The sequence below is a fragment of the Monodelphis domestica genome, chromosome 8, assembly GCF_027887165.1.
Source record: "Monodelphis domestica isolate mMonDom1 chromosome 8, mMonDom1.pri, whole genome shotgun sequence".
In the NCBI taxonomy this organism is placed as follows: Eukaryota; Metazoa; Chordata; class Mammalia; order Didelphimorphia; family Didelphidae; genus Monodelphis; species Monodelphis domestica.
The window spans coordinates 94959147-94976719 of NC_077234.1; the positions used below are offsets into that span (position 1 = coordinate 94959147).

Consider the following 17573-nt stretch of genomic DNA (forward strand, 5'->3'; position numbering starts at 1 on the left):
ATTTCTTTCAACTGGTAAACATCATACTACTTCAGCAAAAGGAATTTCTCTAGCAGAGTCTTCATGGATGATGTCTGTCACATATGCCAACACCAGCAGTTTGGAAGGCAGTGGTGAATGGACCAGTGTAAGATATCTAGAAGACACAAGGATGAGAGAATCACCTGTTCTTTCCATTAAAAACTTTAAGATTTGCTTTCTGGCTTTATATGATGACCTGTTGGTGCTGACAATGGAAAGGCTTTTACATAATGAACTAATCATATTTCAGATTGGAGTTATGTTTATGTGACCCTGAAAAAATTCTTTTCATTCAGAAGACTGATGAGCTGCTGGAAGTTTCAAACACTATTCTCTTTAAAAGCAGTTCTAGAGAAGTCTCTGCATCCTTTTAGCAGTGAAACAGACGGAGCACATTTTTCTGCAGTGGTATAGGAAATCCAAAATGGATGACCAAAGTGAGACATTTCCTAACACAAATCCTTGCCTCATGTTTTAAAGGAATTAGGAAGATAAAGGAGAGGGTTTAATTTTCTGGCTATACCTTATTTATACTTGCTATAGGAAGCTATTGTGATCCTAACTATTTTCTAACCTTGGGCTTTACCACCATCACATTCATCAAATCTATCTACAAAAACTCCAATTTAATAGTAGAAGAGGCTACACTGTGAGAATATTCTTAGTCCCAGCTTTGTCTTCTAATGTGGCAAATACCTTGTTTAACTTGAGGAATTATGCTACAAGAAGTCCTGCCTACAGGGGATGCACATATCAATTTCAGAAAGCACAAAAGGCAACTTTTTAAAAGTTTGTGATGGAGGTTTATTAAACATCACTCTAAACTCAAATTAATTAGGGGAGTGCTTATTGGGATGTTGATATGACTCCAATTTAGATTTGATTGAAATACATTCATATAGATAAAGTATGCAGCTTTGTACATTTTAAAAATTGGAAATGTGGTTCTAGAGTTAAGATTAATATGGAAGATTTTGCTGCTGGTTTACCCCCCTCCCATTTCTCCCTTCTCCCTCCCTCTGGGAAAGTAACTTCCAGCTTTTTACTTTTTAAAACTTGCCAGATTCCCCATAAATTTTCATTTTTATCATAAAGAAATTATTATGCATAATTTCTTAGTAGAGAAATATGTCTAAAATATATTCATACTTGGCTTGGAAGAAAAAAATATCTGAAGGAGTTTGAATTCCTATAAACTTCTATTTCAACTTGTTCCTAATTTTTTTCCTTAATGCATATTAAAATGATTTGATAATACCCAAGAGTTTTATAGAAATAAAATTTAAAAACAGCTCAGGAAATTTAAAAATGTTCTTGAAAAGCAAGTTAAGCTCCTTAAACCATGACATGCCAAAACCAACTTTTAGTTTGAGAATTAATAAGATTTTTATTGTTGGTTGGTTATTGCAGTTTTGGAGATGAAAGGTAATTTGATCCCTCAATTGTTTTCTTTGATTAATTCCCAATAATTTCTTTATAGCTTATTTTTTAAAAGTACCTGACTATAGCTAGTGCTTACAAAAGATTTTTAGAAATTAAATTTGTATTATGTGAATTTACTTAAATTCTACTTTGTTTACCTAAACTTTTCTTGACAATTAAAAACTGGTGTCAGAGATAATAGATTGTATATAGTACTATATTTTTCAGTGTTTTTTTTAATATGACCATCAAGACAAAGTTGATATTTTTCCTAGTTTGGTTAATATTTTTGAATATTTGTACATATGATTACTTTATGTAAATAAATATTTTCTTTATGAAAATTGTGCTTATTCATAAATGACTTTTTATTTCAGGAATAGCATTGAAAATGACAATTTAAAAACAAATTTAAAATTTTGTATTTTCTTTAGATATTTCTAAATATAATATTTAATACTATTTAATTGATTTGTTCATTTGGAAGGAGATTCCATTTTAAAAGTAGAATGGGTTTAAATGAAAACTGTTCTTTGCACAGTGTGTGTGAGTTAGCTTGTCTGAATTTTTCTAATTAGTTTAATTTCTGCTATTTGTCTCCAGAAGCATTTATTTTGCATTTCTTTTATCAGAAAATGAGATTCATTTTGGTATACAGCAAATAAATATGCCCAGATATGGAATTTTTAGCCTTCAGAAATTAAAAAAAAATGCTGGCAATCTGTTAACACTGTTTAAAATTTAAATTTCTCTATAAATCTGTGTAGTATGACATAATTTAAATGACTTCTTATTAAAAGCTGGACAGATTAAAGCAGTTGAAAAAAATCCTGAAATTTGACGATGATAGCCTGTGTCAATAATCAGGTTTGGTCACAATCGAGAAAAATTGTTGACAGAGGAGAGTGTTATATTTTAGACTCTGCCTCAGCTCGTTGATGTGAAAAGAGAACTGTCACTATTAACTCTTGTTAGTTTCAGCCCCAACGTGTTGGTTTTGGTCCAAATGAGTTAACATGTAAAGTGCTTTGCAAATCTTAAAGCACTTATGTAAATGCTTGTTATTATTATTATTATTATTATTATCATCATCATCATCATCATCATCAATCATCATCATTATCATTATTATTGTTAGCAAAATACTCTAGTGAGAGGCAATATGGAAAAGGAGGATATTTGGTGTTGAGTAAGAGTTAGGTCTTTTTGGAGACATCAACTTAATTGGATCAAATGGAAGAATTTACCTTTTCTGTGCAGAGTCTGCTAGAAGCACATGGATTTATCTCTGGGATATGAAGAAGAATTTCACCAGAAACGGACTATGCAGATTCAGAATAAGATTGAGATGGAGTTTTAGAAATTTGAAGTTAAATGAATACTTTCCTGGGACCCAAAATAATTTAGATTGGTCTGAAATGAAATAATGGTCTGATAAACAGAATAAGCATTTAAAAAATATGTATATGAATATGACCAACAATATTTGTACTCAATATTTTCAGACTCATTGCTATTAGGTGGCTCCCTTCTGGTAAGTGTGTTGGTAGAGGCTAGTAAAGATGCTGTTAGGTTGATCATATTTGGAATTGGACTTTAAAACATTGTTGATAAGATTGAGCTACATAACATCTACATACTTTATGTCAAAGTGTATGGTAAGTTTTTGCTTATTAATAAGGGAAAATAGTATCTTCTTAAATTTTAAAGTGAGCTGAATTAGATTGAAACTTTTCTGAACCAAATTCAGGATTAATCTTGATTATGCCTTTAAAATCATTTTTGTTTATTGTGATAATGGAGACATCAAAACTTTGTGTAAATAGTTGGCTTAACCTAGTTTCTATTATTACATATTGCCATTTATTAAAGAAGAAATTCTGTGGTCTAGCATATATTTATTCCATTTATTGGCACAATGAAAAATCTTGTTTCTATTGATATTAAATTGAACTGGTAGCCATTTTTATTCAGAACATCTTGTTTAAAACAGTGAGAGATAGAGGAAAGAATTATTCTAAATTAAAACTTACAGAATGCCAAAGTTGGCCTAATTTAATATCCTCAAGGCATAGTCTTTGATATTCATGACTGTAATTTGGTTCAACTTCATAAAGTGCACTACAGTAAGATTTCCCCTTGTTACTATAATATGTTCCCACCACTACCAAAATGGGGATAAATGCTATACTTAAAAAAAATTTTCTAATATTGAAACTAATTTGACATTTGTATTTTGTCACAAAAGGAAAACTAATCTATTCCATGACTGTGAAGTAATGAGATGAACTTGCTTATTCCTTATAAAATTAATCTCATTACTTTAACATTGTTAAAACACACTGTCTAAAAAGGAAATTCAAAAACTTTTTTTTTTTGGCCTAGGCTTGTGATTTTATTGGATTGGGGACCCTAAGTAGAATTAACTCTGCTTACTGGGCAACTTGTATTTTATTTATAACCATTATTGCCCAGAAGCATGACATATATACCCTAGCCTTCCCAACTTTTAGGCATGTCCTATATCTATTATGCTCCACTGCCAAATTTTAAGGTGTGAAACTATGGTTTCTTTACTTTATCTTCTGTTTAGATAATATCTTTTTTTTTTACTTCATTTACAACTTCAAATTAACTCTGGGAAAATTAATACTGAAAATAAGTGTCTATTCCTCAAATTGGAATGATCTTAACTTTAAAGTTAGACATATAGGTATCTAATAAATATCTTTTAAAAAACCCTCTAATTGAAGATCCTTGTGATCAAGTCATTTATAATAAAAAGACACAGAAAACTCTTTAATAAGGCAAATGAAGTTTTCAGAATGTTTTTTTTAGGAATTTCATTCAAAAGTATCCCTGAAAGAGGTAGGTAAGAAAAGGCAGTCAAGTGTTAAAAATTGATTGAAAATGAATGATTTTTTTTTTTTACAAAAATTGTCCTATTTTGATTTAAACATTTTTTTTTGCAGTTATTGTCAAAGTGCATTATAGATTTCTTCATACCATATTTTGTCAGTTGTGGGGAAAAAGGAAATATATTCCTTAAAAAATCTGTCTGGCCCAATTAATTTACCTAATTAAACCACCGACAACTCTTGGTCATTGGTTCTAATGGGTGGAAGAAAATAACTGAACAATTGGAAACTGATTGTGTATTTTTGGAATGCATTCACAGATCTCACACACAGAGATACTGATACTGCATCTTTTTTATCTTCAACCAGACCATCCCAGTGAAGGCCTGCCACCTGGGGCCCAGCTGGGTAGTAGGATGGGGAAGGCCTTATGTCACTGATGATAATTCATCTTCAGAGTAACAGGAATTGACTTACTAAAATCTTTCATAAGAAAAGATTTTTATTCATGTTCATTCTTCTCTATTAATTGACATTAAATATTCATAGACTACATGACCTAGAAAGATAAGCTACTGTTCAATTTGAGTAGCTATTCCTATTTGTATTATTAGGCCTATAAAGATAATATAAAACATAATTATTAAATTCAGTGATCTTGGTCCTGAGGGAGTTCATGATGCTTTTCATACATTAGTTTTTTCCAGACAACTTCAGACTGAAGGAAAAGGAAATATGTGTTTTCATATTTTTAATAGGCAAAACTGAAAGTCACTTGTTTGTTGTACTGTATTAAATGATAAAAATGTGAATGGATCATTTGGTCAATATTTTGTATTTAAACTGATTTTCTAAGGAGTTCTATTAGGATAAAGAGTTTTTGTTCTATAGCATGACATGTTATGATTTCCAGAATTGAGGAGATACTAATCTAAAAAGTAAGCTACCATTTGGTTATTGAAGATTCTGTTGCTGGTGCACCTCACTTGGCATCAAGGTAGCAGATGCAGTGGAGAGAGAGTTGGACTTGGAATCAGGAAGACCTGAGTCCTAATCATGCCTCAGATATTTATTAGCTTTGTGAATATGGAAAAGTTATTTAGCCTCCGGTTCCCTCAGTTTCCTCAACTCTAAAATGGTGATCATAATACTACCCTGTCAGAGGGTTATTGAGAGGATTAAATGAGATAACATGTAAAGCCCTTTCTTTGCAAACCTTAAAGTGCTTTAGAATGCTAGCTATTAATTGAGTGGTGAATTAATGGGTTAATTCAGTGTTTTTGACATGTTGAATAAAAAGTGAACTTTCATAAATTGAATCGTATTTTGCCACGGATATACATTATCATTCTAGAGATGTCATGCTTTTGTTTCTGAATGAACTTTAGTCATCAAGGCTATCTAATATTTTGGTTTTAAATTTCACTATCATATCCCATCAACATCTAGCCTGTCATATAATTTTTTCTGTCAACAAATATCTTATTGAAGGGATATCTAACTCAGGATCCGTGAACTAAATTTAAAGATATATTTTAATAACTGTACTTAATCATAATTGGTTTCCTCTATAATCCTAAGTATTTTATGCATTTAAAAACATTGAGAATGGATCCATAGGTTCCACCAGACTTCCAAAGGGGTTCATGATACATAAAAAGTTTCAAAACCCTACTTTTATATATAATTCTATCTAGTCATATCTGTAATAGAATGTACTTAGTTTTTTAATCATAGTTTGAGTTGGGAGGGACATGAAAAGACCTTTTATTCAACCTAACTAATATAGTAATCTGTATTCTGCAGCCGAGGTATCAAATATGGAGGCCATACATGTCAGGCAAAACTCCCAGTTGTAGCCTGAACCAGATTAAAATCTAATTGAGCTATATTTAACAAAGTAAATAAAAATAAAATAAAGTAGAAATAATATCAATTTAAAACTAAGTCAAGGGGACAGCCGGGTGACTCAGTGGATTGAGAGCCAGGTCCAGAGATGGGAGGTCCTGGATTCAAATTTGGCCTCTGATACCCCTCCCTGTGTTCCTGAACAAGTCACTTAAACCCCCATTGCCCAGCCTTTTACCACTCTTCTACCTTGGAACCAATACACATTATTGATTCTAAAACTGAAGGTAAGGGTTTAAAAACAAACAAAACTTAAGTCAATATGTGATCTCCAGGAATTCTTATGTGTAGATTAGTGACTCTCTTTCTTATTTGAGTTTGACTTGACTCCCCTATAGCAACCATGAAAGGTATTCCTCTAACTTCTGCTTGAATAGCCTCAGGATGAGATCCCTACTTAAATATGCAGTCCCCTAACTTTGGGCATTAGCATCAAAAGGATTCTTGAATGCTACCTAGTCTGAGCTTTCCTTCTTCCTATAATCCTATTGTACTAACTTTAAATATTTGAAAGTATCATGAACTTGGAGTCAGGGAAACCTGGTTTTAGATGTCATCACAGACACTAGCAGTGTGACTGTGGGCAAGTGATTTAACTGCTTAGCCTCAGTACTTATCTGTGCTTTATCCCCATATTATAGATGAGTAAACGGAAGCTAAGTAGTTAATAAGAAAAATCACATTGTTGACTCATTGAATTTATAGTCAACTAAAATCTAATAATTTTCCCATATGATTTCTCTATCCTGTATTTATGTAGTTGAATTTTTTTTAACCTGTTGAGGTATTTCTGTATTATCATTTAGCTCCAACTTATTTAACTACTTCTAGTTTTGTCTTTGCTATAGATTTGATAAGCATACTATTTGTCTTTTCCAGGTTATTGATGAAGCACATTCCATTTAGAGGATGTATAGGAAGTAATAGGTTAAAATATTTTTAAAATTAATGTTGGATTTCTGGATTTATACAAAAAACATTGTCTACATTTTGATAAGGCATAAAATTGGGCCAGAAAGTAACAGCTCAAGAAATTTTAGCTGCCTACAAAATAACTTCCCTTTGCAGCTGGTATGAAAAATGTGTAACTATAGGAGAGGGGACTTGCCTAAGTTTATCAAATTTATCTTGACTGATTTCACTTGTATCAGTTCTATATTAAAGAATAATGTATGTATTGTAAATCATTTATTCTCAAGGGGGCTTTATTCAAATTCTGGCATAAGAAAATTGGACAAATATGCCTCAGCCAATCTATTTGAAAGAGAAGTGTGTGCTGAGTGTCTATTCAAAATTAAAGTTTAAAGTAGAAAGTGATCAACCACTTTCACTAAAGATGCTAGATAAGATTTTCTAAAAGCATACTTCTCATTGTAAATGCAGGATTTTTGTTATTAAATTAATTCCTGTGGCTTCAGAAGCCTCCTAGAGACCATTCTCTTTAAGTGTTACACACATGTGCTGGAAATAACTGAATGGACATGAACTTGAGTCAAGAAGGCCAGAAATTATTTTCCTTTTCTGACCGAGAGTGGTTTAGCATTTATAATTCATTTTCTTTAATAGTAAATATTAAATAGTAAGTTTGAAAAACAAATAAATTGTAACTATTTTTTAAAACAATCCAATTTAAATAGAATTTTATCAGTTTTGTGCTTTAGGCAATGGAGAGCTAATAAACTGTTTTATTAGAATGTAGATATTAATAGTCAGAACATATGACATGAACATCAGAGTGTCTGGTCTTTCTGACATGTTCATCTTTAAGGTTGGCAGAGTGGTAAATACCTTTGAACTTTTATTTGATAAAATATGTCTAGATTCAGAATGCCAGATCTATACAGGACCTCAGATCACTTCATCCTAGTCCCAATTTACAGATCAGAAAACTGAGGCTTTGAAAGGTTGTGATTTGCTCAGAGTCCTTAAGTCTTTAATTACAGAACTGGGACATGGTAGGTTTTGTTACATTCTGGGATTTTTAAGGATTTGAAGTTAAAAATATAAGAATTTGATATCCATTCTTTTTTATGCTATCTTTCATTTCTGCTCTTAATGTTTTACATAGTAATCGTATATGCATTCTTAAAATCCCTGTGGTTGTAGAAAAATAATGTACTAAGAAATGGCACATCAAGGGGTGTGTGTGTGTGTGTGTGAGAGAGAGAGAGAGAGAGAGAGTCAGAACTGTCACCCTTTATTGTTAGCCATTTCGCAATGAAGGCCACCTATGCTGAAATTTCCTGATAGCTATTTAAAATTTTTCTTTGTATGTTAGATATTTTTGTGGCAACTACTTGCTTTGCTCTCCCAAAGTAAGCCATCTTAGTTATGAACTTTTTAGGTAGCCAGGCCATGTCAGACTCATTACCAACCCATTCTCATAGTGTAAGAACGTAGCGTACTTGCCAGTCATCTTGCAAAGGGACTTTCTAGTCATTCTTTAGAAAAACCTGTTAAAGGTGTAATAATCTCCATATGCCTCCATATAATGGAAACCATATATGTCCCACAAATCTGTGTTATTGTAAATGTTCTTCTGAGTAGTACATAGGTTTCAGAGGTCATCTAGTCCCTTCTCCTCCTGAAACATTAATGAAGAGATATGTTAGGATTCTGAGGATTCTTTTAATTTTGCATGGTTGTCATTGCAAGTTTAGAAATAGATTAGAGTAGCAGGATTGCTACAGAGACTACATATTATGTTGCTAATATGAAAACTGTAGCATGCACAATTTAACTAAAGGGACTTGAAGAAAAAAGAGGATCCAGCAATATAATAGGGTAGGAATTCAATCTTCATTTTCATCATTTTTGTCATTTTTTCCTAGTTTTGTGACATTCAGCAGTGTTTATAACATATCTAAATCAAATGTTTATAAAGTACATGCTTGCATTATTAAGAAAGCCACACAAGTGTTGCAGTTCTTTCATATAACTCATTAATTTAGCTATTTTAAAATATTATTTTAAAAATATTATGCTTAAAATGCAGCATGCCTATTTCCTGATTAGCACCACAAGATACTGATACACAGTCCATTCAATATATTTATCTGACTATATGTACAGCGTTATTTTTTGCTGATTGCTTTACATATATCTCATTTGATGCTTATAACATTGTGATGTGGGTGCTTTTATCCCTGTTTTACATATGAGGAAACTGAGGTTTAGAGATTATAAATAATTTGCCCAGGGTTAAACTAGTAATTGAGGAGCCACTTCAAGCTGGGTCTTCCAGTCTCCATGTCCAGCACTCTAACCATTTTGTCATATTGCCTCCTTAAATATGTTAAGTGCTCTGTAAACTTGATAAAAATGCCCGTTATTTTTCTTTCTTTTTTTTTTAATACTACCAATGCATTGAAGAGTAACAGTGCTAGGTACTGGATGAAGAACAAAATGGATATAACTCGGGGTCTGTTCCCTCACAATATTTACAGTTTGTTTAGTACCAGCATAGGGGCATAATATGTAAATCTGTGCATTATCATTAAGTATATTAGATAAGTTCATAGTAGTGTCATGAGAAAACAGTAATACAGAATTAATAATAAAAGCTAAATTGACTAAAATTCTACATTTAGTTGGGTCTACCTTCATGTCTTTTGTCCCAGAACTTAGCCATTCCTCCATTGACTATATCATGAATTCATTAAGACAAGCAATTGAAAGGTACAACTTGGTCAGTTCTTTTTAAATGTGGGCTTTTTACTCTATACAGTGATAAAATTCCCAATAATAACCGCCTTTTTAGAATCCTTATTTCCTCCCTTTGCCCATGTTATTACTTGGCATATATGTTGTATGAAATTTAAGCATTTAATAAGTGCCTATTATCTGTCAGACATTGTGCTAAGTATTGAGATACAAGGACAAGGCTACTTTCTATTAAGATAGTGTTCTTACATTGACTTGTAAGTGTATATATTGTCTCCTTTCCAGTAGAGTGTAAGCTCCTTGAGGGCAGGTGCTTTGCTTTTTGTCTTTGTATTTCTCAACGCTTAGTAAAATGGCTGACACTTTGGCACTTAATTATTGCTTATTGAATGAATGATCCTGAGGCAATGTACTAATATGAAACTTCTATATATATGAATTGTTGCTATTATTATCCTCCTTATCCTTGAGAAAACTGGTTATTTTCATAATCTTTTTTGGGGCAGAGAAGTAATTTAAGAAATTATGAATTCTTAAGTTTTGTAATTATTTTCATCACAGATTTACATAGATTTCACTTTAAAATAATAGAAAATTCACAGTATTTTTTGAGACTGTATCATATTTATACTTAATCAAAATCCATCTTCTGTCCCTTTACCTCTAAGTGATTTGGACTTGGCAGCTTTCTGGTGAAGGGATACTTAGTGATGGTTTTAGCTTTTGAATATGTCTATGGGAGGAGGGAAGATATTTAACTCAAAAAAGACTAGAAATAGTCTGAATTTTTCCCTTTACCCTCTTTCTGTTTCTTTTGTGAAAGTACTTATTTTTTCATGTCTTTCTAAGAAACTTGACTATGGACTTGAGGGAAAAATGAAGACATGAACACATAGCTCTCTTGCTCCCACTGAAAAAAAAAGTTCCAAACACCTTACATGATGTTTTTATCTGGATTTTTAAGATCCTAATATATTATTCATAGAATACAATATGCCCTCATATATGATGCTTTCAGACCTCAAAGCTCAGGAGCACTAACCATCTGCACAATACCAAATGGTGCCACTTTGTTTTTTCCTTCTTGGAAGTAAGGCACACATCATTTAAATATCAGGTTTATCTTTTGTGATACAAGTTGTACAAGAGAAGTTTAGAGGGAGAAGGCTTTAATTTCACCAACTTATGCATGGATTTTATTAGTTTTTTTCCAGCTTGAGTTGTGTGAAATTGTCCACTCAACATTAGGCTCTGTAGAGATAGGAGTTATTTTGAGTGTGGTTCAAGTCATGTAAATGGTATATTTCTACAATGAATGAATTTTAAATTGGCATAAGTATATGATCTAAAAGAATTCTACATTTGTATTTGTGTGTTGATCAAAATAGGTAAGCATAAGTTTAAACTGATCTGATGGTTTACTATAGCCCAATAATTTGAGGAACAGATAATTTCATTATATGAAATTTAGAATGTGAATATTTTCAAGGAATGGATAATTAATGCTTAGAGGTTTTTTCCTTCAAAATATTTAAACAATTATTTCTACCACATCTAAAAATTTTTGTCTTAATAAACAAGGTTATGTTCCTTTGAAAAATGGAGGATAATCTTCATTTGTATGTATTTAAAAGTTGATTTTTATTAAGCCATTTATATTATAAAGTAATTTTATTATGATCTTTTAATCTCCATGCCAGAAATGAAAACCTTCCTGTAGATTTCTATATTAAATGCTACCTAAAGTCTCCCAGGAATTGCATTTAAGAACCAATATATTTTTCTTAACTTCATTAAATATTTTAAACATGTAATTTATTCTAGATTTTTCTCAGAACTTAATTTTTTTAAGAGGCCAGTGTTAAATTTTAGGATTTCTTTTTAATCTGGACTTGGATGAATTATTGGAGGGGAACCCACATCTATGAGCTCACAGATGAATCAACAAGAATTTGAGCCAATGGATCAGGCACTGTGGTAGATAGGCCAGCAAAGTTTAATATTTTTAATTTGACTTTACCAACTCCTCTGTAGTTGGAACAGACACTTGACATTTTCTCCCTTTTGGAGCCATTGAAAATAAAGGAGTCTTGGTATTTGCTGTTGGCCATGCTTCACCATCCATTTGGGAGTTTCCTTGTTAAATATATTACAAGTCTTTCCTCTCAAAGAAGTATTGCTTGATAAAAGTGAAATGTTATGCTTTTTAATAATAAGTGTTGATGTTTAATGTTAATAAAGACATTAAAACAATTTGCTTCATTCTGTTTTCATTCTGTTTTTACAGCCTTCAGCAGTTCAGCTGATTTCCTTCTGAACTTCTTAACCATCCATCAAAAGAACAAACTATCCTTAGTGTATTTAAAAACAAACTACCCCATCATCCCACCAAAAAACAAAACACTTACTTTTTGCCAGACCATGAACTGTACTTGTTCATTTGGTGGATAATAATGATAATCATGGCTAGGAATTTTACATAGAAGCCTTCTGAGAAGTCCCAAAGCCTCTTTATATGATTATATTAAATTATTGTTGATCCTTTGTTTATTAACATGTCCATAAATTATTGACACGTATTATTGCCACCTAAGGGCTGCCCTTTCTCTTTATTCCAGTACCTTAAAACTGTTGGCACTTTACCATTTTAGTTGGATCACCTATTAGAATAAAGAGGAACTTTTTTGGAAAGGAGTAACTGCACATCCAGAAGTAGGGTTGAAAAAAGTGTTTAATTTGCTGTGGTTTAAAGACTACAATTAACATGAACAAACTTGTAAACTATTGTTTAAATTCCAATCAGAAGTTTTACAATTTTTAAAAAATAGCCCATTACTTCATCTTTAACAATAAAAGATTACCCAACAGTTAGATGTAAATTGTACTTTTTGTTTACTTTTATTCAGTCATTCAGTAAGGCTGACTTGAATATTTTAAAGCATAAGAATGACTAAATTGTTAGGAAATATATGTTCTTTTTATGGGCTTGTGAAATTTAAAGCAGATATAGCAGCATATTAAGATGTGTATTATAAATCATGATCAATAATATCCCTCAGTTCCCGCTTCCAAACAATCTCATTCTCCTATAACCCTGAACTATATATTAATAGGCTTTAATTATTAAATGCCTGTGGTAACAATTTTCTGATATAGAATGTTACCATTTTCATTCATAGTAATTGAAATTGAGAAAGTTGATTAAAACCTTTGGATGGGATCCAATAATTTGACATTGAAATGATGACTATAGTAAAAATTAACTTTCGGTGAGACAATTGAATTTTAAATACCCTTTTGGTGAAGTAGTTAATATTTTCACTTTAAAGCAAGACTCATTCTAAGTAATTTAAACAAATAGCTTTAAATCTTGCCAATACATTCAAAAATTTGTTTTATGTGTGTATCTTAATATGTTAAAATTTTGATAAACTAAAAGGTTTAAGTTAAATGTTCAGTTCTTGGTCAGAATATAGTATTAAGTATTCAGTTTAGAGAAATCCTCTATTTGCCGGACAGATCTTAGGAAATAGACAATGTTTCTACTGGGAAATAAATAACTTATACAAATTTGTTAGACTATTTTGATTTCTTTGCAGTATTAAATACTATGATGGGTACATTGATTGTATGGTCAAAATCTTTTATTAACTACTATAATTTGATATAGTTTTACAGTAGTCTTTTGTCAAAATTAAACAACTAAGACCATCCACCATGTTGTGACCCATGTATTTAGGGGATTATCCACACTGTTGAAATAACATACCCTTAAGAGTCTTGGATTGGTGGTCTCAAACAAGTGACAGAATGAAGATTAGATATGAGAAGAAGTCTGGAATGGGCTCTACCAAACGACAGATTATGATTTTTGCCTATGTGAGATGTGGGAATAGCATCAAATGTAGTGTTACGGCTCAATTCAAATACCCATGAATGAAATGTTTTTAAATTTTTAAATATTTTTTTAAGATTAGGTCCAAATCATAATGTGAGCATAAATTGAACCAGATTCAAGGATACTGAATTCCTAAAGTTGAACAGCTAAAATGGCCACTGGAGGGAGTCATGAAGAACTTAAAGGAATATATAAAGGAGATTTTTATTTAATGGAATGTGAATAGTTAGAGCTCTGCAAAAACAGGGAAATTTCTTGGTACTGTAGTTTCCCTTGGCATCATGAAATTGTTTTTGTTTTAGTTGCAAGAATGATTTAAGTAATTTTTTGGAAAGCAGTATGGTGGCATAGATAGCTCTGAAACTGGTGTTATAGGACCTGACTTTCAATCACAATGGCCACTTTTTCTGAACCGTTTTAGCTTCATCTATGGGTCTTAATCTCCCTATCAGTAAAAGAAGGGAGTTGGACTAGATGGCCCAACTCAAAGTACCCTCTAGTTCTTATTCTGAGAATCTTGTGATTCATGGACTTGTGTCCTGTGTACAATAAGCATTTGATTTTAATTAAGATATTCTATTTTGCTTAAAGCCATTAATGGACATGAATAAAGGAAACAAAGCGGGCAAGTTTGAATTTGTGTTAAATATCACAAAACTGCTTTGGCCAGAATTTTAGGTTTCCATGTATTTGAGGGATATGCCCGTTTTTGAAAAAACAAGCAACTATAAGAAGACACCTAATTCTTATTCTTATGATTAAAAAGCAGGACATATTTCATTTAGCAGGAAACAAATTGCAATATAGAAGGCCATGAAATTTAAAGTTGAATTGTGCCCTTCAATTAAAATTTAATTGTTAGCACAAGTAACTCAGCCTATTTTTGCTACCACTTTAAATATTAAGATTAGTACTACTTTCCCAGTTTAAGGATCTACCTTAAAATGTAATACATTAGATCCTGTGCCATTATTTTTGAATACAGTATTTCATAAAGACTTATTTATTTGATTCAGTGTAGCTACCAGGGACACTATAATAATCATTTTGGATTTGATTCTGTAAAGTTAAATTGACTTCAAAAATTTGTAGTTGTTAGTGTATATACATTATATAACTAATAGAAGTGAGTTTGCATTGTAATCAGTTTCGATGTTACAGTAATTTATATACATTTAGACATCGATGAACTCACCAAACTTTTGAAGTGCTATTTGCAAGTCATTGGGCATACAAGGACAAAGTGAAAATGGTCTTTGTATTTGAGCTTGCATTCTTTTGAGTTAGGAGTTAAAATATGTGCACAGATTAGTACAGTATAAAATAATAGCAGGAGGAGGAGGAGGAGGAGAAAGCATTAATAATTATATGGGAAGTAGTGATGTCTTGCCACAGGAGGTGGCCCTTAAGCTAACCTACATTAGGTGAGGTTTTGAGTTGTGCACATGAGAGAGTATCTTCTAGTCATATTGGATTGCATGTATGATTCACATCCAGAAGGGTTATTGAATACAGAGAATGTCAAAATTAGACTGGGACATAGAATGGAATTATTTGGAGGTATGCATATATGCTCCCCCCCCACTTAAGAAAAAGGATCTTTTTCACATAGGATTGTATGTGAAATATACATAGAGAGAGAACTTGAATTTTAAAAAATAATTTCATTTTAGTTTCAAAGCTGTACTGCTTGTGTCTCTGAAAGAATAATAATAAAGATGAAAAGGTACTTAGAGAACGATTGAGGAGGGCCTTTACCAAGTATCTTTCATGCAAAAGTAGCCCCTAAAGGATTTTGGGTAGAGGAGTGAGATGATAACACCTGTGCTTTAGGGAGGTTATTTTGTCAGTTGTGTGCAGAATGAAAAGGAAAAAGCAAGAAACTGGTATTAAGGAGACCAATTGGAATTTCACAGAATTAATACTTTCAGAGAAAGAAGAAAGTAGTTACAAAGATATAGCAGTAATATTTGGCAATTTACTAGACAAAAACAAGGGAGAGAAGAGAATGAAGGTTGACACCAAAATAAAGGACCAGAGTGACTGAAAGATCCCTTTAGTTGAAATAGTACAATTTGGAAGATTCAGTGAAATCCTCCACTGAAGACAGGGACTATCCTTTTACTATTTTTTTTTCTCCAGTACCTGGCATGTAGTTGGCACTTAATAAATGCTCATTGACCTAATATAGGAAGATATAAGGTAAGTCAATATACCGAAGTGGAAGTTGCTTATAAATATTTGCTTTTTCACATTCCCAAATGACAGTAAATTTAGTTCCCTGGAAGATATCCATTTAGAGGTCTAATTTAAGCACATAAAATGTTATCTTCTGAAATTCTCAGCAGGAAAATGTGGGTGTGCACATAAATTCTAATCCCCAATTCCCCAAATGTCAGAATTGTATCTCTATCATAAAGGTATAGTGGGAAATTTTCTTTTTCTCTTTTGGACTCGTGCTTATTACTATACACTTGTTATGCAAGTATCTCCCACTTTTTTTAGCCTTGCATTGTCCCCACCTCTTATAAGAAATTAGTATGTTAAGACCATTGCTTTAGTGATTCAATAAAATAAATTTTTTCTCATTGGAATAAGCTAAACCTTGACTTCAGGTATCTATTAGAATATAAGCTCAAAGATTTCTGTAATAAAAACGTTTTAAGATGAGACTACATGAAAGCTGATCTAAAAGTTTTAAAGTTACTTTTAATTTTGATCTCTTTTTTAAATGCCACATTGATTAATTACAAGTTCTTAACTTTAATTCTTAAGTAGAGGCTAGAAATAGCACCCTCTCTGCAATTTTAATTAACTCTAATGTTTTTGCCCCTATTTAGTGAACAATGGTGATTGACAGTTAGTTATATGCCAGTCAGTGGCAAAATTACTTGCTCTAGATTACCAGATATGGATCAACAACTTAATGCATTCCTAAAATGATTTTTAGGGCAAAAACCTTATTTAAGAAGGACTTTATGCCCATGTGTTTTGAATGAAGAATAATAAATGGGTTCTTTCCTTTAAAAGTTCATAGAATCTGTTCTCACAATTTAAAGAGATCCAAATCAGCATAGTCCAACCTTACCTTACCCTAATACAATCCTTTCTGTCTTCCAAGGCAGATTTCCCCTTTAGTTCACTCCCTTATTTTTATTTATTCATTCATTCATTCATTCATTCATTCATTTATTTATTTATTTGTTTGTTTGTTTGTTTGTTTGTTTTTGCCTTTAGCCTAAATCTACCTTTTTTGCAACTTTATCCAATGGCACTTTTGCCTTCTAAGCTCTCTAAGCCAAGCCTAGCAGGCTTAGTAATTGTTGTGCTATACCTGCTAACTGTATGATCCTAGGCAAGTCACTATGTTTTAGTTTCATTCATTCATAAAATTAGGATTATAGCATTAGGCTTTTAGGCTTATGGGGAGGATAAAATGAGGCAATATTTGCAAAGTCCTTTGAAAACCTTTTAAGTTTTATATAAATGTTATTTCAAATGACAGTCCTTGAGATAACTGAAGACATCTATCATTTTTTCAGCTACTCATCATATGGCATTATCACCCTTTGTTTTGTTCCTCTAAAAGCTTTTCAACTTACATGTGGCTTTAAAAAAATGATCCCCAGCCTCAAATGTGATACCCAAAATGACAGGGTAGAATATATAGTAAGACTCTCACTTTCCCAGTACTGAGACAGTGCTTCATGCATAATGGACTCATGAAGCTTTGTGTTACATTAAAATCTCTAGAAAACAGGGCTTTTCAGCTATACCTTTTACATTGTATTTGTGAAATTGAT

General features: G+C 31.9%; 1 protein-coding gene across 7 annotated transcripts in view; it reads left to right on the forward strand.

The window, feature by feature from the left end:
- The window catches only part of TSC22D1 (TSC22 domain family member 1), a 149992-nt gene that overhangs the window by 53172 nt on the left and 79247 nt on the right, over nucleotides 1–17573 (forward strand). For 2 of the 7 annotated variants that reach the window (XR_008914230.1, XM_007501564.3), the window contains exon 3: nucleotides 1–17573. This exon is cut by the window's right edge and continues 11505 nt beyond it. The exons of 3 other annotated variants lie outside the window; for them this stretch is intronic. Coding sequence is in view for 2 of the 4 variants with exons in the window: in XM_007501564.3 (XP_007501626.2) it covers nucleotides 1–18 (18 nt within the window). In the remaining 2 variants the exon portion in view is untranslated. 2 more of the 7 variants (XR_008914231.1, XM_007501563.3) reach the window with 1 other exon arrangement.